Source organism: Dama dama, chromosome 4, assembly GCF_033118175.1.
Source record: "Dama dama isolate Ldn47 chromosome 4, ASM3311817v1, whole genome shotgun sequence".
NCBI classification, from domain to species: Eukaryota; Metazoa; Chordata; class Mammalia; order Artiodactyla; family Cervidae; genus Dama; species Dama dama.
This window is the reverse complement of record NC_083684.1, coordinates 60,858,069-60,880,312: the sequence shown is the minus strand read 5'-3', so window position 1 is coordinate 60,880,312 and position 22,244 is coordinate 60,858,069. Positions and strand designations below refer to the sequence as shown.

The 22,244-nt window shown below is 56.4% G+C and overlaps 4 protein-coding genes across 4 annotated transcripts in view; 2 read left to right on the top strand and 2 right to left on the bottom strand.

The window, feature by feature from the left end:
* Positions 1-1,418: 1,418 nt before the first annotated feature.
* Positions 1,419-12,103, top strand: FAM83E (family with sequence similarity 83 member E). Its single transcript, XM_061139748.1, has 5 exons — positions 1,419-3,050; positions 4,607-4,774; positions 5,099-5,223; positions 9,154-9,601; positions 11,225-12,103. Exons 1-5 carry the CDS (start codon positions 2,577-2,579, stop codon positions 11,498-11,500), a joined length of 1,491 nt encoding a protein of 496 aa, XP_060995731.1. The 5' UTR covers positions 1,419-2,576; the 3' UTR covers positions 11,501-12,103.
* Positions 5,226-8,695, bottom strand: SPACA4 (sperm acrosome associated 4). The gene has a single exon (XM_061139749.1). It carries the CDS (start codon positions 7,565-7,567, stop codon positions 7,187-7,189), a length of 381 nt encoding a protein of 126 aa, XP_060995732.1. The 5' UTR covers positions 7,568-8,695; the 3' UTR covers positions 5,226-7,186.
* A 367-nt stretch (positions 12,104-12,470) lies between the features above and the next one.
* SULT2B1 (sulfotransferase family 2B member 1) overlaps positions 12,471-22,244 on the bottom strand; it is a 36,809-nt gene continuing 27,035 nt past the window's right edge. Inside the window, exons 4-7 of the mRNA XM_061139745.1 lie at positions 18,391-18,517; positions 18,048-18,142; positions 14,612-14,792; positions 12,471-12,680 (exon numbers count right to left, since the gene is read on the bottom strand). Coding sequence (XP_060995728.1) covers positions 12,499-12,680; positions 14,612-14,792; positions 18,048-18,142; positions 18,391-18,517 — 585 coding nt within the window. The 3' untranslated portion in view covers positions 12,471-12,498. The remainder of the gene's footprint in view (positions 12,681-14,611; positions 14,793-18,047; positions 18,143-18,390; positions 18,518-22,244) is intronic.
* LOC133054608 (proteasome maturation protein-like) lies at positions 18,524-22,239 on the top strand. The gene has a single exon (XM_061139747.1). It carries the CDS (start codon positions 19,058-19,060, stop codon positions 19,607-19,609), a length of 552 nt encoding a protein of 183 aa, XP_060995730.1. The 5' UTR covers positions 18,524-19,057; the 3' UTR covers positions 19,610-22,239.

Here is a 22,244-nt window from a genome sequence, read left to right as displayed (position 1 = left end):
CGGTCTTCTGTATATTACTGGGGAACAGAGTAGGGGGGAGGGAGAGAGTTGGAGCCCTCAAGGAGAACCCCGTCATTTTGGGCAGTGGGTGCCATGCCGCTCTCTTTGCCGTGTGCCGTGGTTAAAGCGTGGCTCAGATGGTAAAGAATCCACTTACAAAGCAGGAGACCTGGGCTCGATTCCTGGGTCGATAAGATCCTCTGGAGAAGGGAATGGCTACCCACTCCAATATGCTTGCTTGGGAAATCCCATGGACACAGGAGCCTGGCAGGCCACAGTCCATGGGGTTGCAGAGTCAGATATGACTGAGAGACTTTCATGGTTTTTCTAGTAGTCATGTATGGGTGTAGAGTTGGACCTGGAAGGCTGAGTGCTGAAGAATAGATGCTTTTGAATTGTGCTGGAGAAGACTCTTGAGAGTCTCTTTGACAGCAAGGAAATCAAACCAGTCACTCATAAAGGAAATCAATCCTGCATATTAACGGCTGATGCTGAAGCTCAAATACTTTGGCCACCTGATGTGAACAGCTGACTGATTGGAAAAAACCCTGATGCTGGGAAAGATTGAGGGCGGGAAGAGAAGGGGGCGACAGGATGAGATGGTTGGATGGCATCACTGACTCAATGGACATGAGTTTGAACAAACTGGGAGGGAGTGAAGGACAGGGAAGCATGGCATACTGCGGTTCATGGGGTTGCAAGAAGTGGGACAGGATTTAGTGACTCAGTGACAACCCCTCTATGCAGACCAGCCTCTGGGATGAGCCCCTTAACGTTGTGCGGTGGGGGGCGGAGTCTGCGGGGGCCTGAGTGTCCGTGGCGCTCACCCTAAGCCTGTTGGTGCCCTTGGACCCTGCTGCACCCTTGGGATCTAGCAGCCATCTAAGGCTGAAGCCCCACCTCCCTCCAGGTGTTCTGTTAATGACACCTGCTTCCTTTTTGAACCAACCACACCTACTCTTAAAGGACCCGTGCTCCCCTCAGGAACTCCACGTTAGGGATGACTGGTGGGGCTTGGACCAGGAAATAGAAATGGGCTGGGACACCATAGGGGAGAGGGTGCGTGGGAACAGGTGATGTGAACTCCCGCCCCTGAAACTGGAGTCTGGCGGGCCACTGGGACCTTCCCTTACTTCAGTCCCACACCGCAGATTTCCAGGGGCCTGTGATGGCCCTCCCCCTGTATTTGCACAAGGGGCTGGGTTCCCCGGATCCCAGGAAGAAACCTGATGAATAAGGCAGGCCGGCCGGCCAGAAGAGCCACAGGAATAAAGGAGGTCTCCAGGCCCCTGATCTGACCTCCGGAAAGGCAAGAGGAGGAGAAGGGGATGGAGACCTGGGAGAGATGGGGGGTCTGGGGAGGACTGGAGGGAGAGGGACTGGCTTGGCGCTATTCCTCTTCCTTCTCTTTGCAGGGCTGGTTTGCTGTGGTCTGGCGGAGGGGAGCCGACTGGGTGCTGGAGAGGGGGTTCTTGTCGACAGGGATTGGGGGTCCACCGAGCCAAGGCTGAGTCAGAATCGTCAAAGGGGCAGCTTGGGAGGGATGCAGAGTGGTCCTCATCCTGGAATAAGTGGACAGTCTGCTGGCCGGAGGCAGTGGGATTAAGGCAGAAATCCTGGCTGGAGTGGGCCCAAGATCACTCAGAGGCCCGGGACACAGGCCGGGTCAGTGGTCTTGGGAACCGGGGTTAGTTGATCGGCCATCAGTCTGCATTGCATTGTAACGACACTCCCTGTAGAGGGCACCCAGCCCTGCAGCAGCCTGAGTGGGTGTGAACGCTCCGGGAGCAGGAGCTTCACCCTGCGCAGGAGACAGACTGAGGTCCCCAGCTGGGGAAGGGGATGCCAAGATTTAGGGCCGGTGTGCACCCTCCCACGGCTGAGAGGGGTGGTTCACAGAGAAGGCTTCCGGGATGGTCGGCCAGTGAGGACCGGTGAGTCAGGCGGCTGGTTATCGGGAGAAACATTCCGGCGGAGCCTGCTGGTTGCTCCACTGGGCGGTCAGATGCTGAGACTGTCAGCTGGAAGCGATCCATGTCTTCCGGACTGTCAAAGAGACAGCCAGAGAGGGTCAGTTAGGTGGGCTCTCTGCCAGGGGCCAACGGGCAGCCTGCTCTGCCTTTAACTAGGGACGTTTGGATGCTCAGAGACAAACAGACAGCCTGTTGCCTGGAAGAGTCAGCCTGAGCCAGAGGCAGGGTCACTTGGAGCCTCGTGTTACCAGTGAGGGTGGAAGGGGGCTGGCGTGTCAGAAAGTAGAGCTGGGTGGCTGTAGACAGTGTCAGGCAGTCAGTCTGACCGACAAGTGGGGGGCCACTCGTGGGCTCTGCGAGACCATCGGAGTCTAGCAGGAAGCTCAGGTGGCCGGCGGGCTGGTGGTCTGAGCAGTTCGGGCGGTCCCTCATTTGGGCAGTCTGATCGTCAGGACGGCAAGCTGTCGGGACTGAGGACTGTGCGGGTGGCATTGCACGGCCACACGGAGTCTGCCTGTCTGGAGACCTCTAGATGCTCGGTGCCCAGAGACGGCCAAGCCCTCCGGACATCCAGCCTCACCATCCTCCCCCTCAAACGGCCCAATGGCGGCCTCCCAGCTGGCAGCACTGGAAGGGACAGAGCCAGGGCCCGGGGGATGGCCCCAGACTGAGGCCAGCCCCGGCTTCCTGTACTCCGAGGGCCAGCGACTAGCGCTGGAGGCTCTGCTGGGAGAGGGAGCAGAGGCGTTCGAGGCCTGCGTGCGGCGCGAGGGCCTCCGGCCCTTTCTGGGCGGAGAGGAGCTCCGGGGCCTGGTGGCAGCAGCTGAGGACTGGACAGCCGTGAAGCCTGAGCCCGGCGGGGCAGGAGAGGGAGCTGACGCCGCCCACGGCGTCTCGGGCAGCCTGACCTACTGGCCGGGACAGTCAGAGGAGGCGGTGCCGGTGCTGCGCCTGGGCTGGCCGGAGGACTCAGCCTGGAAAGGGATCACCCGGGCCCAGCTGTACACCCAGCCGCCTGGCGAGGGCCAGCCGTCCCTCAAGGAGCTGGTGCACCAGGAGATTCGGGCCGCCCACAAGGTGGGAGCCTCAGGGGGTCCCTCCCCCAGACTTGGCCACCCTCACGTGTCGGCCCCCAGACGTGGGTGTGAGGGCACATCCCTTGGGACCCCAGCATTCTGAACCGTGCGTGTCCCCACTTCCCAGGATCCAGGCATCCACCCTCACCCTCTTAGATCCGAGGGTTCCCACTCTCTCCCCAAGACCTGGGTGCCTCAGGCATCCATGCCTCTTGGACCTAAGGATGACCGCACATCTCAGTCACCTACTCCACCCCACCCCCATCTCCAGGGTGGATGTCTGTGCCTAGTCGCTCAGTCGTGTCTGACTCTTTGTGACCCCATGGACTGTAGCCCGCCAGGCTCCTCTGTCCGTGGGGATTCTTGTCCAGGCAAAAATACTGGAGTGGCTTGCCACTTATTCCTCTAGGGGATCTTCCCAACCCAAGGATTGAACCCAGACCTCCCACATTGCAGGTGGAATGTGGATTCTTTACCCTCTGAGCCGCCAGGGAAGCCCAAGAATACTGGGGTGGGGTAGCCTATCCCTTCTCCAGGGGAACTTCCCCACCCAGAAATTGAACCAGGGTCTCCTGCACTGCAGGCAGATTCTTTACCAGCTGAGCTACCAGGGAAGCCCTTATCCTCCTTTACGGGGCCCCAAATGAGTTTGAGCAAGCTCCGGGAGTTGGTGATGGACAGAGAAGCCTGGTGTGCTGTAGACCACAGGGTCGCTAAGAGTCAGACACGACTGAGCAACTGAACTGAAAATGTCTGCCCTGCAGCCCCTTGGATGGCCCATTCTTTAACAACACTTTTTATGTCTCTACTCCCACGCTAAGTGTTTTTCTATGGGTTAACCCACCTAATCCCAAGGAGGGTCCTGTGAGGTTGAGGCTTAATGTACCCATTGTGGAAATGGGGGAAGTGAGGCACGGCAGGTTGTCCCTTGCCTTTTAAGTGGCCGAGTAGGGCTTTGAACCAAGGCCCTCTGGCAAGTGACTCAGGGTTCAACACCACCACCTTTTCCTGCCTGCCAGCTCCAGGCTCCTCAGCATCTCCCTGTCCCCAGAGCTCGCCTTGATGGCCTGGCAGGTTATCCCACCCAAGGACCAGGTGTGCGGCTGCCCACAGTGAAGGGGCTCCAGCCCACTGAGCCCTGGAGCCCAGCAGCCATGTAGTGTCAAAGCCCATGCGGCACTGCTGCAGACGTGTGATCTATGATGACAGTTTTCCAGCACTTAGAGGTGGGGGGCCTCCAGAAAGGCCGTTTGCTTCTCATTCACACATCGTTGTGGTTCAGTCGCTCAGTCGTGTCTGACTCTGCGACCCCGTGGACTGCGGCACGCCAGGCTCTTCTGTCCTCCACTGTCTCCTGGGGTTTGCTCAGACTCATGTCCCTTGAGTCAGTTCACACATAGGCGCTGAATGAACAGTAGTACGTATCTCGGGGTCTCCCCCTCAGCTTCTCTGGACGTCCCACGGAGCCTGGACCCTTAAATGCCCCAGAGGACCTCACCCGCGGAATGTGCCCCCAAGCCCCAGGCTCCACCCACAGCCCCTCTCCCCACCCCTCAGCTGGTGGCCGTGGTCATGGACGTCTTCACCGACCCAGACCTGCTTTTGGACCTGGTGGAGGCTGCCACGCGCCGCTGGGTGCCCGTCTACCTGCTCCTGGACCGTCAGCAGCTGCCTGCCTTTCTGACGCTGGCCCAGCAGCTGGGGGTCAACCCCTGGACCACTGAGGTAGGGGCCGGGTGGCTGGAGGGTGAGACCCCAATCCCCTGGCGCTGGGGGAGAAGCGGAGTGGGGCAGACACTTCCAGGGGGTCCTGGGTCATCAAGGTGGATGCTGGCTGAGAGGGTCCCCTGAGATCTGATGCCCATGGTGTGGCGGTGGGGCTGCTGGGGTGAGCCTTCCCATGGACCATCCGCAGGAGACCCCTGGGGAGGCTGGGACAGACCCTGCCATGGGCCACCCAGGTAGGAGCAGCCTGGAGGGAGGGCACCGGGTGGAGGTCAGGGGGGAGGGGAGGGTCGGCCTGAACAAGGGCGTGCCCTCCTGCCGCAGAACCTAGACATCCGAGTCGTGCGGGGCTGCAGCTTCCAGAGCCGCTGGCGTCGGCAGGTGAGCGGCAACGTGCGGGAAAAGTTCGTGCTGCTGGACGGCGAGCGGGTCATCTCAGGATCCTACAGGTGCGGCGCCCCCGACCCCACGCTGCCCAGCCTCCGGTCCCCGGCTGCCCCTCAGCCGGCAGTGGGGCGTGCCCTTCCCCAGACTCTCTTTTCTCCCCTGTAAGATGGGTCTGTACCCCTCCCTGCCCGGGAGAGGAGGGGTCTTGTGGCAGAACAGGCTGGCACTGAACCTCCTACCAGGCGGGGTTGTGGCCTGGGGGTAAGTCTTCATCTCTTTGGCGCCTGCACTTCATCATCTGGGAAACTGCTCTCCCGGTGTGTGGGAGCTCCCATGCCAGGGGGACCCGGACTGGAGTACAAGCTCTGCTTTGGGTGGCTGTCTCCACCTCTGTGCAAAAGTCAGAGAGTTTCCCAGGTGGCCCAGTGGTAATGAACCCGCCCACCCATGCAGGAGTCATAAGAGACGTGGGTTCCATCCCTGGGTCGGGGTGATCCCCAGGAGGAGGGCACGGCAACCCACTCCAGTGTTCTCGTCTGGAGAATCCCATGGACAGAGGAACCTGGCGGGCTACACTCCATAGGGTCATACAGAGTCGGACACGACTGAAGCGACTTAGCACGCACGCAAGGACACCAAAGTCAGAGCTGGTGTACAAATGGCCCGGTCCTCAGACCATTCTCCTGTCCCTCCTCTTCTCTCCCTGGGGCCCGAGTGACCCTGGAACCTGGCTCTGTGACTTCTTAGCTCTGGGACACTGGGCTGGTACCTCCCCTTACTCTGAACCTCAGTTTTCCCATCTGCAAAGTGTGAAAATAGCCACGTTTACTTCCTGGGAACAGCATGGAGCAGGGCATGTGGACTCCGAGCCGGACGGCCTGGGGTCAAATCCTAGCTGGAAGTCACTGGTTGTGTGACTTTGTGCAACTGACTTCCCCTCTCTGTGCCCCAGTTTCTCCCTCTAGACAATGGGATGGTCCCGTTAGTGTGTTTAGAGCAAGGTTTCTCAAGACAGGTACTGCTCGTGTTTGGGGCTGGATGATTCTGTATTGTGGGGGAGCTTTCTTGGGCTGAATGGCCCCCTACCCAGGGGATATTGGTAGCATCCAGCTTCCCCAGTTATGACAACCCAAATCATCTCCAGACATTGCCAGGTGCCCCCTGCCGGGGGCAGAAGTGCCCAGTTGATTACCTTTGCCCTGGCCTGGTGGCTTTCAACTGTGAGCAGACCCCAGAGTCACCTGGGTGACTTGATAAATAAAACCCAGATTTCTGGGCCCCACCCCTGTTCAGCCAGCCTGGACTGGGGCCCGAGAATTGACATTTCTAGCAAGTTCCAGGTTAATGCTGATGTTGCTGGTCCGGGGACCACCCTTTGAGCACTGCTAGCATCAAGACTGGGACGTTGGGTTTTTTTTTTTTTTTTTTTTTTTGGGCTGCGCGTCGCAGCTGGCTGGATCTCAGCTCCTCAACCAGGGGATTGAACCCGGGGACCCGGGCAGTGAAAGTGCGGAGTCCTAACCACAGGACCACCAGGGAATTCCCAAGACTGGGAAGTTTTGGAAGAGAATCTTTGTTCTCAGCTTCACTTGGGGATTCTGTAAGATAATCATGCCTGGCACGGAACATAACATGTGCTGCATCAACATCAGCTGTCATTTATTATTATTTGATTTTTTTGTTTTTGTTTTTGTTTTTTACCATATTTCATAGACTCTAAGGTGCCACCAAAGGAAAGAGACATCCTGATCCCAATCTGAAAAAATAACGCGTCTTAGAACCAATGAAATACAGTAGTCCAGTCCAACCCGTCGGACATGGCTCCCCCATCACTAAATTGGAGGGCCTGGGGCTGCTTCCAGAGCACTGGGCTCCTCCGGTGGGCAGCCCTAGAATGGATGAGGCCAGGGCCACGAGAGGGTGTCCAGGGCCTCTGGCCATTTAATGGGGGAAGGGGATGGAGGTGGGGGGCAGGGGGAGCAACGCAGCTGGGAGACCAGCCCCGGGCCCTGCCCTCCAGGTCGGTCACGGCACGTGTCGGAGCAGCAGCAGCACACCCAGCGCCAGGCTGGCAGCGGCCCCCGCCAAGCGGCCGCACGTGGGGTCGGGGGCCCCGTTACACATGTGGCCAGTGCAGCAGTTGGTGGTGAGGCTGTAGGTGACGCCCATGTAGTTGATGGGCTCCTCGTGGCCACATGAGGTGGCGTGCACGCAGCCTTTATTGATGATGGGGCCGACGCCGGGGGCCACCCCGTGGCCTGTGAAGCAGTCCTCGTCATCGCCACAGCGCATGCTGGTGCCGGGACAGCTCGTGGAGTCGGTCAGCTCACAGAAGATGCAGTCCTTGACGCCTGTCGTGCCGGGGGCCAGAACCATCACCAGAAGCGGCAGCCAGCCGAGGACCATGGTGGCCTGGCGGCGGTGACGGTGCCCCAGCCAGGCCGTGGGCTTCCCGGGCCTCCCGGAACTGCTGAAAGACAGGCCTCGCGCCCTTGGGACCTCTGATCTCCCAGGCCCAGCAATCGGCGTGTCCTCAGTTCCCGACGCTCCGCGTCCTTCTCCGAAGCTCCGTTGTGACCACTGCTCTTAAGAGGATTTAAATCCTCGGGTCTCAGAAACCCCCCCGGCGACGGAGATGAGCCAGCGGCCGCTGCCCGACAGGAGTCTCTGTGGAGCGGAATGGGGGTGACCTCACAGATGCGCCCCCCTCCCCAGGGTTCCCACTGGCCGCTCTGGGGCTGAGGTCATAGGTGGGGGAGGGGTGTCAGAATCCAAGGGGGCAGGCTGGCCTGCCGACCTGCTGGGGAGCGAGGATGCTGACACTCCACGACGTAAGGATGCTTGGACCGGCGTTCGTCATCCCGTCCTCGAAGTGGTCCTCTCTGCCGGGTGCTGCTATGGTGCCCGCTGAGGTGAAAGATGACGTGGACCAGGGCAAGCCTCGTTTTGCAATTGGCAAACCGAAGCTCAGGGAGGGAAAGTTCCCCTGAGCCAGGAGGAGAGCCCAGGTCCATTTAATTCCAAAAAGAGCATTTGCTGAGCACCTGCTGTGTACCAGCACATGTGCTTGATTCTCTAAATCACAACCAGTGTGATCACAGGGATAGTGAGGGCACAGCTCACCATGGCTTGCAGACTTTAATTTTTTTAAACTTTTCTAAAGTATTTATTTACTTACTTTAATTGAAATATAATTGGGGGGATATATATATATATATATATATATATATATATTTTTTGGCCATGCCATGCAGTATATGGGATCTAGTTCCCTGACCACTTATTGAACCCAGGTCCTGTGCATTGGAAGTGCAGAGTTTCTTTTTCTTTTTAATTTCAGTATTAGGCTGCACTGGGTCTTAGTTGCATGCAGTATCTTTTACAGCATGTGGGATCTAGTTCAAACCCAGGTCCCCTGCATTGGGAGTGCAGAGTCTTAGCCACTAGACCACTGGGGAAGTCTCGACTCACAGACTTATAATGCTGGGCCCTGCGCAGGGGGCCCGACCCATATTTTCTGATTCTAATCTTCCTGTGTTTTAGTTCCATGTGACAGATGAGCAAACAGAGGCAGGGAGCAGGTACACCCAGAGCCTGGTACACCGCAAGCAGTTAGTAAGTGGCAGTCATAATAGGAAGCAATTGAGTCTTCAAAGAGTCCCAGAGGGTGTCAGAATACCATCTCTTTCCGGAGGTAGAAACTGAGGCATCCCTCTGTGGGAACGGGGCAGAGCCCAGGTTTAAACTCCAGTCTGATTCCAGGTGATCATTTAAGTATATTAGCTCATGCCTTCCCATCAACCCCCTGGGTTGGATACCTGGTTGCCCCCATTCTACGGAGGGGCATGTTGAGGCCAGAGGGATTGCAGGACTTGGTTGAGGTCACACAGCCTTTCCATGAGACCAGGTTGGGGGTGGGTGATGGGAGCCAGGCCAGGCTTCTGAGGCTGCCTGGAGATCCTGACCCCCCCTCCACCCTCTGTGCCCCCCAGCTTCACGTGGAGTGACTCCCGCCTGCACCGTGGCCTGGTGACCCTGCTGACCGGTGAAATCGCCGATGCTTTCAGCCGAGAGTTCCGGACGCTGTATGCAGCCTCCTGGCCGCTCCCGCCGGCGCCCACCCCAGGTCGCTTTGTTAGAGCCCTGGGGGGGCTGCAGCTGGCTCACAGCCCACACCGCGTGGCCCACCGCTGTTCCGTGGCCCCCCTGTCGCCGCCACCACCGCCCGATGGCTCACTGACCCAACGCCTGTCCGCCTGCCAAGTCTTCGAGGGGGACAGGCAGGAGACCCCGGCCGCGCCAGGGTCAGCTCTGAGCGACATCCTGAGGAGCGTGCAGCGCGCCCGGATCCCCAGCGGCCCCCCAACCCGGCCCAGCCGCTCCCTCTGGGACCTGAGTCGCCTGTCCCAGCTGTCGGGCTCTAGTGATGGAGACAACGAGGTGAGACCGGGTGGTGGGCCTGGAAGAGGATGGAGGCCTGTGAGGGCCCCTGAGAGGTGCCTGGTCCGGGGGTCGGGGGAAGCAAAACGGCTCCCCTGCGTTCCTAATGGCATGGTCCACTTCCCGTATCCATACTGTGTGCTGGGCAGAAGACCCCCAAGAGCCTCCTTCTCGGACCCTCAGGGCTCATCCGGGACATGGGCTGAGCTACTGTCTGTCCCCTTCCTCAGTTTGCTTGGGAGGAGGAGTCAGTGTGGTCGAATGAAATAGAATAATCACCATTGTTACAGTAAAGTCCCCAGATGGAATTTATTTTGATTTCCTGACCTCCTCCTCCCAGTGAGGCGATACTCCTGTTAATGCTCAGTTGTATGGATGGAAAAGCTGAGGCACAGAGGGGTTGAGTTTCACTTGCCCAAGGTCAAAGCAACGATCTTTTTTCAGGCACCTTGCCATGTGCCAGGCCCCATGCCAAGCGCTTTCTCAGAGTTGATTAAATGTAACCTCTGCCACAAACCATCTGAATCCGCCTGCAATGCGGGAGACCCGGGTTCCATCCCTGGTTTGGAAAGATCCCCTGGAGAAGGGCATGGCAACCCTCTCCAGTATTCTTGCCTGGAGAATTCCACGGACAGAGGAGCCTGGAGGGCTACAGTCCGCGGGGTCGCAGAGGGTCGGACATGACTGAGTGACTAGTCCTTTCGCTTTCACCCTGAACTGCCACAACCATTGAGGTGGACGTGATCACAGCTCTCCACTCACCCATTTCACAGGTGGGGAAACCAAGGCACCAGGGAGGAACTGGATCTCAGCCCTGGTTGCTTCCCAGGTGGAACATTTAAATGCTCTCTGCTCACTGGCTTCCTGGATTCGAGTGTGCTGGGTGTGTTGGGAAGGGGGCAAGAGCAGGTCAGGGGGGTCTCCCCTCCCTTCTCTCAGCTGCTTAGACACTTGGCAGAGCCTGCCCCTGTTCTCTGGGGAAACCCTGGATGGCGCCTCAGTGTCCTCAACTGTGACGTGGGCTGCAAGCAGGAGCCACGTGGCAGAAACCGGTGGATTCTCCCCAGATGCAGGCAGACCTGTGCCCCCTCTAGGCCTAAGTTTCCCCATATGCTAAGTGGGAGCTTGAGGCCTCTCCAGAGAGAAATGAATGTCCCTGGAATCACCTCCCTCGGTCCCGATCAAGAGAAGAGGGATGGGCAGGGGCAAGGTCCTCGCCTCTGCCCCGTCCTGAGCCGCCCTCACCCGGCATCACCTCCCTTGGCAAATATTTGCTGCCCCCACACAGCTGCCTGCTGCTTCCTGTTTCTCTCCTCACTGCAAAGGTGCACATGGGGACGCAAGTCCGCACCCCCTCTGTAGGTCTGGGGGTCCCCAGCCTCCCCATTCACTTCCCTCCTGGTTCTGGAGACGCAAAGGCCTTCTCACCTCCCCTCGGAGTTTCACACCCCCCCATCCCTCCACTCTCATCTCCCTGCAGCCCACCTCCTCCTTCCTCCCCTCCCGCCTCCCTAAGCACCCCCTCCATCCTCTCCCTCACCCCTCCGCGCGCGCTCTCTCTCTCTCCCCAGGCTCTGGGACCCCCAAGAACCACCTCTCACCTCCCTGTCTTTCCCTCCACAGCTCAAGAAGTCCTGGGGCTCCAAGGACACGCCAGCCAAGGCCCTGATGAGGCAACGGGGTGCTGGAGGGGCCCCTGGCGGGGAGGCAGACGCCCGCCCGCTGGCCTGGTCCCAGCCCTGGGGCGGCCCCCTGCCCCTCACCCCCGGCCGCCGCCTCCGCTATCTGTCCCCGACCCGGAGGAGATTTGCTGAAGATGCTGCCTCCAAACTGTCGGAACCCAGAGGCATCCGGCAGCCAGACGGGGCCACCCAGCCAGGACTCAGGGGGCAGCCCTGACCAGAGCCAAAGCCAAATGGCTCTGGCCCTGACCCAGGATGGTTAGACAACGGTCACTCAGAGCCCCCCGCCTCACTGTTGTACCTGGGACAAAGCTTGTGGCCTTGGTGTCTAGCAGATGCCAAGGATTTTTTTTTCCCCCCATTTGTTCTAGATTGCAGGCAAGCCCAGTGCCCGCGCTGGACTTCAGTGTCACAGCCTAGAAAATGGGCAAGAGGCCTCCACTAGCCGGCATCCTAACAGCACACCTCCTGTTCCCGCCGGGTCAGAACTTCTCTGGAGATGCCTGGCTGAGTGGTCCCCATGCTGGAATTGTGCGGGGGTGAAGATGGGGGGTCTCGGGATGGAGGGGAGGCTTCCTAAACTCGCCACGCTCAGGAGCTGTGGGGAAAACCGCGCCTGGCCGTGGAGAGGAGAGGAGTGTCCAGGGGGAGCCGAGCTGAATCCCGAGGGGCTGGAAATGGATGAAGACACACCTGCTGGGGAACAGATCCGGGCCAGCGGAGGGGAAGCCAGCAGGGGCCGAGTCTGTTTCGTGGGGGGCTAAGTGGCGGATTGTGAGGGCTGCCCTTTACCTCTGCTCAGAATAAAGCTGCTTTATGCCAGAAACGTGCGTTTCCACAGCTTCACGGGAGGAGTTCAGACCTGGCTCCTTCCTCCCTCAGACCCGGGAGTCCTGGCCCCCGTCACCCTCCACCCTCCCTCCCCAGGATCCCGGAGTCGGGGTCGCAGCACCCCGGCGGGGGGGAGTCAGGTGCCCAGCGCTGGCCTCCCTGCCTCCCTCTTTGCCTCTGGGAGAGGCTTGTAGAGCCCCGACCCCACAGGCGTGCGGGGTGTGTTAGAGGACCTCTCCCTCCCTTAGGCCTTGGGCGACCCCTGGGGCCCCCACCCCAGCCTGCGAGGCTCTCGACGGCGCCCCGCCCCGCCCGCCGGCGGCATATCCCCTCCGCAGCGCATCCAGTAGCCCGCGCAGGAGAGACACGCTTTTATTCTCAGGGTCACGGGTGGGGTGCTTCGGAGGCCTGATCTGGGCTGGGGCTCGGGTCGGGGTCCGGACTGGCGTCCTCGGGGTCCACGTCCCAGGGGAAGGTCGGCAGCCCCCGCATCTGCTCGCGGTAGAGGCGGTCGAAGGCTTCACTCTGCGCCACCGTGAAGTGGTTCTTCCAGTCACCGCAGACCCCTGGAGGGGAGGGGAGGGAAGGCGGAGCTGAGGCGCATCCCGAGCGTCGTCCCCGCCCCCGAGATGCCAGCACCCTCCTTGCCACCTCCTGGCCTTTGCCAGAAGCACTGTCCTTCCCCCCTCCCCCCATATCTCCATTTTGCTGATGGCTGACACGTTGTCACTGGCCACCAGTCGCCTGGCCAGACCCCTGGGCACCATTCTTGCCCCTCCCCGTCGGGCCCCCTTTGCCGTGCTCACCTCTCCAGCAGACCTCTCCCCTTCCCCCACCAAGCTCATAAATCTCTACCCAGAGCATCCGCCTCCCCGTCTAGCATCCTGCCCCGGCTTTGTATCACCTCCTCTTCCACCTGTCCTTCACCTCTCTGGCTAGAACAGGGCTTCCTCGCTCCAGTGCGGCGCCCACTGCCTCCAGTACTGCTCTGACACTGGGAGCCAGCGCTTTCCCTGCGCTTCTGGGCACCACGGATCACGCTGACGCTTTGCCTCTCACATCCACTGAGCAGGTGAGGTGTGTGACTGCTAGCTTGATGTGCCCCTAGGCAAACACTTGGATCCCTCAAGTTGCTTTTTTTTTTTTAATTTATCTTTAAAAATTAATTAGTTATTTTTACTTTTTTTTTGGTTTGGCCACACTGCACGGAATATGAGATCTTAGTTCCCAGACCAGGGATCGAACCTGCACTCCTTGCAGCGGAAGTGCAGAATCTTAACCACTGGACCAGCAGAGAAATGCGCCCTCAAGTTTCTCATCTCATGGGATAACCAGGGGCACCAGCTGTTACCTGGAATCCTGGGGCCAAAGTCATTTGGGTCACAGTGTTTTGAATTTTTGCAAATGCATACACCACATGTTACGTGACACCCCTAGTGAGGTTTTGGGGGGGAGCTCCCTGTGATGGGCTGACTAGTGGCACCCCCACCAAGATGTCTATGACCTGAGCCTTAGAACCTATGTACATGTGACTCGACACGGCAAAAGGGACTTTACAGATGTGATTAAGTTAAAGATGTTAACATTCAATGGCAAACATTCTTATAAGAGGGGCTTCCCGGGTGGCCCTAGCGGTAAAGAACCCATTTGCCGATGCAGGAGGTATAAGAGACGCGGGTTCAGTCCCTGGGTCGGGAAGATCCCCTGGTCCAGCATTGTTGCCTGAGGACTCCCATGGACAGAGGAGCCTAGCCGGCTACAGTCCACGGAATCGCAGACTCATCACGACTGTAGCAACTTAGCACACACTCACTCATCATTATAAGAGGGTGCGGGAGGGTCAGAGTCAGAGAGTAGAAGATGCTTTGAAGATGGAGGAAGGGACCACAAGCCAGGGAATGCAGGCGGGTCTGGAAGCTGTGAAGGCAGGGAACTCATTCTCCCCTAGAGCCTCCATAAAGAACACGGTCCTGACACTTTAATTTTAGCTCCATGAGGCTGATTTTGGACTTCTGATATCCAGAACAATAAGGCAGTGAATGTGTGTGTTTTGTTTTTTCTTTTATTATTATTATTATTATTTTGGCTGCACTGCACTATTTGGAAGACCTTAGTTCCCCCACTCTTGGGCCACGGCAGTGCAAAGTGCTGAGTCCTAACTACTGGACCACCAGGAATTTCCCTGAATGTGTATTGTTTTAAGCCCCTATATGTGTGGTATTTGGTTCCAACAGGAATAGGAAACTAATACACTCCCACCCTCAGCCTGTCATCCAACACTTGACTATTTCTGGGGTGAACGTTAACCCTAAGAAGGGTTCACGAAGAAGACTCCAGCTTCCGAGCGTTCAGAGCCACTCTGGCAATGCCTTCCAGCGTTTTGCATCAGTTGTGTACCAAGCTCCGTGCTGACAGGCCCAGAGAGGTTAAGTAACTCACCCAGGACACACAGCCAGGCAGTGGCCTCATGGGGCCTGGAACCCCAGAGTCCCCTCACCTTTCCGGAGGAAGGCACCGTGGCGCTGGTCCAGCAGGCTGTGGGGCAGCAGGGAGAAGTTGGACATGGTGTTGGCCTTCATGGCGTTGAAGGCCGAGTGTGCCACGACGGACTCCAGCGCCTCCTCGCCCAGCGGCCGGCCCAAGAACTGGCAGATGCGCCTTACGGAGCTACGGAGATCCTGGGGGGCAGGGGAGGCGTCAGCGGACGAGGGGACCCCAGGCCCGGAAGGGGCACCAGACCCAGAATCTGGATGCCTGAGTCCCCACCCAGACCTGGAATCTGGCGGGGGGGGGGGGGGGGCGAGCAGAATTCTGCCTCTTTGCCTCAGTTTCCCCACCTCCAGGTGGAGGGGTTGGGCTGTGGCTTCTGGGGTTTCCTGTGGTGTGGGCTTTGGAGGGTTCTGTGGGGGGAAGGGAAGGATGGGGTTGGGTTGGAGGTCACAGCAAGAGGCAGGGGTCAGTTCAGCATCTCTTGCAGAGTCAACTCTCCTTCAGATTAAAAATTGGTCTGTGCCCAACCCCGCCCCACTCCAGGTCCCAGGAGAGCCCCACCATTCACCCAGGGCCGAACTCCCGGCCGGGCCTCACCTCCCCTTCCTCCCTACCTGCTCCCCTGCTTGCCCCCGTCAGTCATCAGCCCCTGACCCTCCTGCTTCAGCTCTCTGCCACCTCCCCTCCTGTGTGTCCCCACAGCCCCTAGCCCTGGTCCGTCCTCATTCTCTCCCTGTGAACCCTCACCCCAGCCTCCACCCTGGCCTTTTCCCCAGCCTCCCTGCCTCCAGTTTCCCACACCCAGAGCTGACCCTGTTCCTCACCTCCTGCCAGCCCTCCTGTGACTCCCCAGCGCCCCAATCCCCAGGCCTGGCTTTTTTTTTTTTCTTTTTTAATATTTATTCATTTAGCTGTACCAGGTCTTAGTTGGGGCAAGTGGGATCTAGTTCCCTGACCAGGGATCGAACTCAGGCCCCCTGCATTGGGAGCATGGAGTCTTAGCCACTGGACCACCAGGGACATCCCCCTCCAGGTCTGGTTTTCAGGTCAGGCGTGGCCTGGTCTTTCATCTCCTTCCCTGCACAGTCCTCCCTGTGGGCTTTGGCATGGGGCTGTCACAAATGCCCTGTGCCACCCTTCTCTGCCTGGCAAACTTACCCCTCCAGATGCCACCCAAACATCACCTCCCTCATGACTGATGGTTCAAATCACTGGATTAAGCACCTACTGTATACCCATCTCTGGTCCAAGACTCTCAGGTATATTTGTCCCAATCCTCCAAATAGCTTGGCAGAGAGGTGTCATTACCCTCATCAGTAAATGGAGGCTCAGAGAGGGAAAGACACTTGTCTAGGGTCACACAGCCAACAAGGAGCTCAGATCTGAGTCCCCAAAGTTCATGACCCTCCCGTCTATTTCCCTGCCTTCCCTGACACACAGCACCTGGCATAAGCGGCCTTGTGGTCAGCTCCACCGACCTCACGGCCCTGATTTTCCAGGTCATTCTTGGTTTCATAAGCTTTTATCCTCTTGAACCACTGATGTGTCCCAGAAATTCTAACATGTTGGCCGTTCCTCACACCCAGGGGCAGCCCAGAAGCTCTGTCAGGCTGTGTGGCCCAGTTTTTGGTTCAGAGAACAAAGCCGGATGGAAAACACAGGGGAGGGGTGATGCCGAAGTCTTTTCTGGATCTTTCTATCAAAAGAGATTTACCAGAGTGGAAAATAAAATAAAATAAACCCACTGGATTCACAGTGAAGAGCTGTGTGCCTCAGGCAAGTTCTCAGTTCTCTCGAGGCTATACTACCTCAGTTTGCTCCTCTGTAAAATGGGGGCAATAATAATATTGGGGTCAGCCACTTAAATATACCATCTTCTGGACTTCCCTGGTGGCACAGTGGTTAAGAATCCGCCTGCGAGTGCAGAGGACATGGATTCGATCCCTGATCTGGGAAGATTCCACATGCCTTGGAGCTACCACAGAGTCCACGTGCTGCAACCACTGAAGCTTGGGTTCCTAGAGCCTGTGCTCTGCAACAAGAGAAGCCCCGTGCTCTGCAACGAAGCAGAGCCTCCACTCGCCACCATTAGAGAAAGGTCACACACAGCAACAAGGGCCCGGAGCAACCAAAATAGAAAATAAAATAAAATACACCATTTCCTGCAACTTAAGAGGCTGAAACCTCTGCTGTTACGGTTTTATTAGCCAGATAGGCCCTTGCTCAGAACCTAATCACTCTTACCTTGCACACTACACTAACACTTTGCTGGCCCTTGTCAGATGGTTACAAGACGCCAATGCCAAGGATGCGGTTCTCACACCAACCCTTGAGCCAGCATTTTCCACCCATTTTTAAAAAGATGAGACCTCTGAGGTTCTGAGAGATTTTAAAGAGGCTTTCAACAACTTTTTGAACACCAAAATCCAGGCTCTTTCTGCTGTACAGTGTCGACAGAAACCAGGACACAAAAAACATACGAAACACACACACGGGATGAGAATGTGTCTGGGGCCATGGGTGAAGGAATGTTGGAAATCTCTTAGGTTCCTAGCCTCTCAGAATAGAGCTCTGTTAAGAACATAGAACAGGGGACTTCCCTGGCGGTCCAGTGGTTAAGATTATGCTTCCAATGCAGGGGGTTTGTGTTCGATCCCTGATTAGGGAACTAAGAGCCCACATGCCTTGAGGAGCCACAATTTTTTTTTTTTTTAATTTAAAAAGGAACATGGAACAGTTGGACACCTTCATTGTGGATTTGGTCCAACTGGAAGCCCAGCATCCTCCTTGCAGCCAGGCAAAGCCATAGACATTCTTCATGGCCCCTTCTTCCAGGCAGCCTTCCCTGACTGCCCCAGACAGAAGGCCTTTCTGTCCCAGGTGCCTGCCCCAGGGACATTCCACAGGGTCCAGCCAGGCTCTCTGCCTCCAAAGACCATTTTCTTCCACTGCTTCCCTCTGCCTTTCATGTCACAATCATCACAACCATCACTTTTTGAGGGTCAGGGTTCTGTAGCATCTCACTTAACCTATAACCTCCCTCGCTTACAGCCCACCTGTGGCTCCCACCTACTCAGAAAAAAGCCCAAGTCCTCACTCGGGGACCCCACCCCCTCTCTGCCCTATCCCACCCCACCTCCTCTCAGCTCTGGCCTCTTGGCTCTCTCTGGAACACTTCAAGCAGACTCTCACCTCAGGGCCTTTGCACTGGCATATTCCCTTTGCCTGAGACACATTTTCCCCAGGGAGCTCCACCCTTCTGAAAATCGCGCCCACGTGCATTAGGGATGCTCTGCTCCCCGCTTGCCTTTTCTCCTTAGCTCTGTGCCTTCTGGGAAGCAGAGCTGGTGGGTGGGCGGGCATGAGCCGCGGAGGAGTGAGGGGGGAGGAGTGAGGGGGGGAGGAGTGAGGGGGGAGCGGGCTGAGGTGGGGGAGGGGACCACCTGCTGCATCTCCTCGTAAGTGATAAACAGGAAGTTCTCTTTGCCCTTCATCCGAATCCAGCCCTTAATGTGGTCGAACCAGGAGCCGAACTGCACTGCGAGCAGAGAGACAGGAGGGTGAGGGACGGGGAGCTGGGCCAGCCCCTCTGGGGCTCGGAGGAGCCCAACCAACTCCCCATGGCCCCAGGCTTGGCCCGTCAGAGCTGGAGGCCTCCCTCCGAGCCCCCACCACCTCCCCCACCCCGTCTCTGCCTCACTGTCTCTCCAAACTTCCTTCTTGGCCCTCCTCCCATCTGGGCCTCCTTGGGGCTCACCAACCCCCCAACCTCACCCCAGTCCTCACCTTCGCCTTTGAGGAAGTTCTCCAGGAACTGGTCGGGCGTGCCAGGGTCCTTCAACTGCCTGGCGATCTTGGAGTAGTGATAGAGCGAGACCACCACGTCCCGGGGGTTCCGGCCCATGTAGATCACCTGTGTGGGGGTGGGGGTAGAGGGGAGAGGGTGTCAGCCCCTGAGGTTTCCTGCCCTCCAGCCCTCTCTCTTCAGATCTCTGCAGCAGGACAGACTCAGGGTAGACTTATGGAGGGACTTCCCAGCTAATCGGGGTTCAGATCAGTTTGCCTTGGTCCACAGCGGGGGAGGGCACCCTCCAGCCACACTCTGGGAAAAGAGAGGGACTGTTTCGATATCAGGTAGAGGGGCAGTTTGGCTTCAAGAAATAAAGAGTGAAGGAGACAGGCGCATGGGGCGGGTGGTGGAGATCATGGTGAGGGGCGATGACCAAGAGAGAAAGGCAGCCACCCTGCTTCCGATTCCCACGGCCGAGGCCCCAGCCTCCACACGGCCCCAGAGGCTCTTTCTACACCCACACCTGACTGTGCCCTCCTTGGCCCTCCGCCCCAAGGCGGAGCCCCAGCCCCTGGGCCTGGCATTCAAGGTCCTGATGACCCGGTTCCAATCTGTTTGCCAGCTTGATGTTCTGCTCCTAGCCTTACTCCAGCCCCATCAGATATGTCCTCTCTCAAGACCAAGGTTAGCCACGCAGGTGGACAGTCACACCTACGTGGCCAGCCTCCAACAAAAACCCTGGATGGGCCAGCTGACCGTCAAGGGGAGAGCGTCTGTACGCCGAGCAAGTCCAAGATGAATGCCAGAGGACTTGGATCTCAGCTAAAGGACAGTATTCCAGTTACTGAGCTGTCAGCAAGTGGACCTTTTGAAAGTCATGATCTTCCTCAAAAACATTTCTCTTGTGTGAAAAATGAACTTCTGCCCAGTCATCCTCTTGAATTATCAGAAAAAAATTACTGGCTCAGCCAAGATAAGATGAACTTCTCCACACTGAGAAACATCCAGGGTCTTTTTGCACCACTAAAACTGCAGATGGAATTCAAGGCAGTGCAGCAGCGTCTTCCGTTTCTTCCAAGCTCAAACCTTTCACTGGATATTTTGAGGGGGAACGATGAGACTACTGGATTTGAAGATATTCTTAATGACCCATCACAAAATGAACTAATGGGAGAACCGCATTTGATGGTTGAATATCAACTTGGCTTACTATAATGCTGTGTGCTGTTCATGGAAGTAGAGGGGCTGTGTCTTGTTATAGTTGTCTTTTTCTTATAATTTGATGTGCACAACATTAAAAGTACTAACACATGAGAATTGTCGCCTAAATATCTGTGATCATTTGAAATTATTTGGGTCATTGCTTTATGTGATAATTGAGAGTACTCAAGGGAATTGGTTTTAAAACTTATTTATATGAAAGCAACAGCTTTCTAGGTCTTTAAAAAAATGTTACTAATTAATAGTATAAAACTATGCACGGGTTCCAAATCAGCCTATTTCCTAGTTATTCCAGAAATTTAACTTTGAGTAGTTTTGAGCCTGCAACCTTTATAGTAGCATCTTTCAGAATAAACATCTATAATTGATTTCAGTGGCAACATTTCAAAGTAAGGACAGAACAAGACTATTAGATTTTACCTTGTTTCAGTATAGTCCATTAATATGCATAAGAATAACACTGGCTTTGTTGATACTACTTAAGAATTATAGCTATATTCTTTGATTCTTTCAGGTTTTTTGATTTTGGTCTTATCTTTAAACTGAAAAACAACCAGGAGATGTCAGTTTTAAACTATAGTACTGCAGAGATTTATGTATCACAAGCTACTTAAATTTAAAAACATAGAACATTCATGGACACACACATGCTATCCATGAACAAATTCCATAATAGTCTGTTTAAAAATAAATCTTCCCTATGGTGGTTTGTTCTTACTAAGGTATTTTTTATGAACCTAGTTTACAGAAATTAAAGATTATCTGTTTCTCAGGAAAAAAAAAACCCTGGATGCCGAGGCTCAGGGCAGCGTCCCTGCTGGGTGACATTCCATGCGTGTTGTTTCACGCCTTTGTCGGAGGACCGCGCACTGTCCATACAGCTCCACTGGGACAGACCTCATCAAAGCTGGTGCCTGGTCTCTTGTGGATGCGCCCCCAGGCACCTCTTCCCTTCACCAACTTTAATTTCTATCCTTTCTCTGTGCTAAGTCACTTCAGTCGTGTCTGACTTTTTGCAACGCTATGGACTGTAGCCTGCCAGGCTCCTCTGTCCGTGGGGATTCTCCAGGCAAGAATACTGGAGTGGGTTGCCATTTCCTCCTCCAGGGGATTGTCCCAATCCAGGGATCGAACCTGTGTCTCTCGTGGCTCCGGCATTGCAGGCAGATTCTTTACCGCTGAGTCACTGCGGAAGCCCATCCTCTCACTGTAATAAGCTATAACTGTGATCATAACAGCTTTGCTGAGCTCTATGAGTCTTTACAGTGAGTCACTGAGCCTGAAAGCAGTCTTGGGGACCCCTGGATTGCAATCCCCACCACTTCTCTGCCACACTCACTTCCTTCCTTGGTGATCCCAGCAGTCTCCTGGCTTTAATTCCTCTCTCTATCTCTATTTCTTTATCTTTGTCTGCCTCTGTCTCTCTGTTTCTCTCTGTCTCTATTTATGTACACACGCATCTCGACAGGTTGCAAATAGATGTGCCCAGCACACATCACTCCTGTCAAGCCCAGCTTCATCTCTCTCACTGTCCACTGGCATCCTCCACTTGGGTCAGAGCAGAGCCCCACTTCATCCCCCCAAACCTCTCCTCCCCTTCTCAGTTCATGGCAGCCCCATCCTCCCAGTTCCTTACTGGACGTGCCGTCACCCTTGACTCATGCTCCTCTCACACTCACATCCAACCTGCCAGCAAATCTTCCTGGTTCCAGTTTCAGAATACATTCCAAACCCAGCCCTTTGGTCTTCACCTCCACGGCCACCACCCTGTTTGCCTCCACGGCCACCTCACACCTGGTCTGTCACCTTCCCTGGTGCTCGGCTTCTGCCCTCGCCCTGAGCATCTGTTCCCTGCCTTGCAGCCAGAGGGTGCCCGGGAAAACCTAAGTTGGTCCCTGTTTCTCCTTGGCTCAGGGTCCTCCCCTGGCTCCTGTCCCCATCAGACACAAGCAAACTCCCCACCAAAGCCCGTGCGGCCCTTGCACATTGTGGCCCTTGTCAAATCCCTGACCTCATCTCTACTCCGCTCCCCCTTGCTCACTTAGATCCAACCACACAGTCCTCCTGGCTGGACCTCAGGCCTGCCCCACCCACCCCAGGGCCTTTGCACCTGCTCATGCCGCTGCCTGGAACATTCTTCCACCATTCCCGACACCCCTGTGGCTCCTCCCCTCACATCTCGAGTCTTTACTCAAATGGCATCGTCTTGCTGAGACCTCCTTTGACCCCTCCCCTATTTAGAATTGCAACCCTTACCTCTAACCCCAACCCCCGCCGTCTCCTCCTTCTTGATGTGAATTTATCATCTTGGATGTATTAACTATTTTCCTTATTTTTAAAAGGATGCTTATATAAATTTATTTGGGATCCAGGATCTTAGTCCCCCAACCAGAGATCAAACCCATGCCTCCTGCAATGGAAGCATAGAATCCTAACCACTGGACCGCCAGGGAAGCCCCAGTATTTTCCTTATCTATTCCATCTGTTCTTGGCCTGCCCCCTTTAGAGTGTGGGCTCACAAGGCTGGTGTTCCTGCGCATGTATTTGCTGCTCTTCTAGATCAGGACCAGGCACATCGTAGCTGCTTAATCAATATATGCTGAGTTCACCAGAGAGTTATGCTCCACCC

What these genes read in the sequence shown, in the direction of transcription:
- SPACA4 (XM_061139749.1), bottom strand. Translation starts at nt 7,567, where the DNA reads ATGGTCCTCGGCTGGCTGCCGCTTCTGGTGATGGTTCTGGCCCCCGGC.
- FAM83E (XM_061139748.1), top strand. Translation starts at nt 2,577, where the DNA reads ATGGCGGCCTCCCAGCTGGCAGCACTGGAAGGGACAGAGCCAGGGCCC. An exon ending in TCAACCCCTGGACCACTGAG is followed by an intron (nt 4,775 to 5,098) that starts GTAGGGGCCGGG and finishes CTCCTGCCGCAG; the next exon opens with AACCTAGACATCCGAGTCGT. An exon ending in GTCATCTCAGGATCCTACAG is followed by an intron (nt 5,224 to 9,153) that starts GTGCGGCGCCCC and finishes TGTGCCCCCCAG; the next exon opens with CTTCACGTGGAGTGACTCCC.
- LOC133054608 (XM_061139747.1), top strand. Translation starts at nt 19,058, where the DNA reads ATGTCCTCTCTCAAGACCAAGGTTAGCCACGCAGGTGGACAGTCACAC.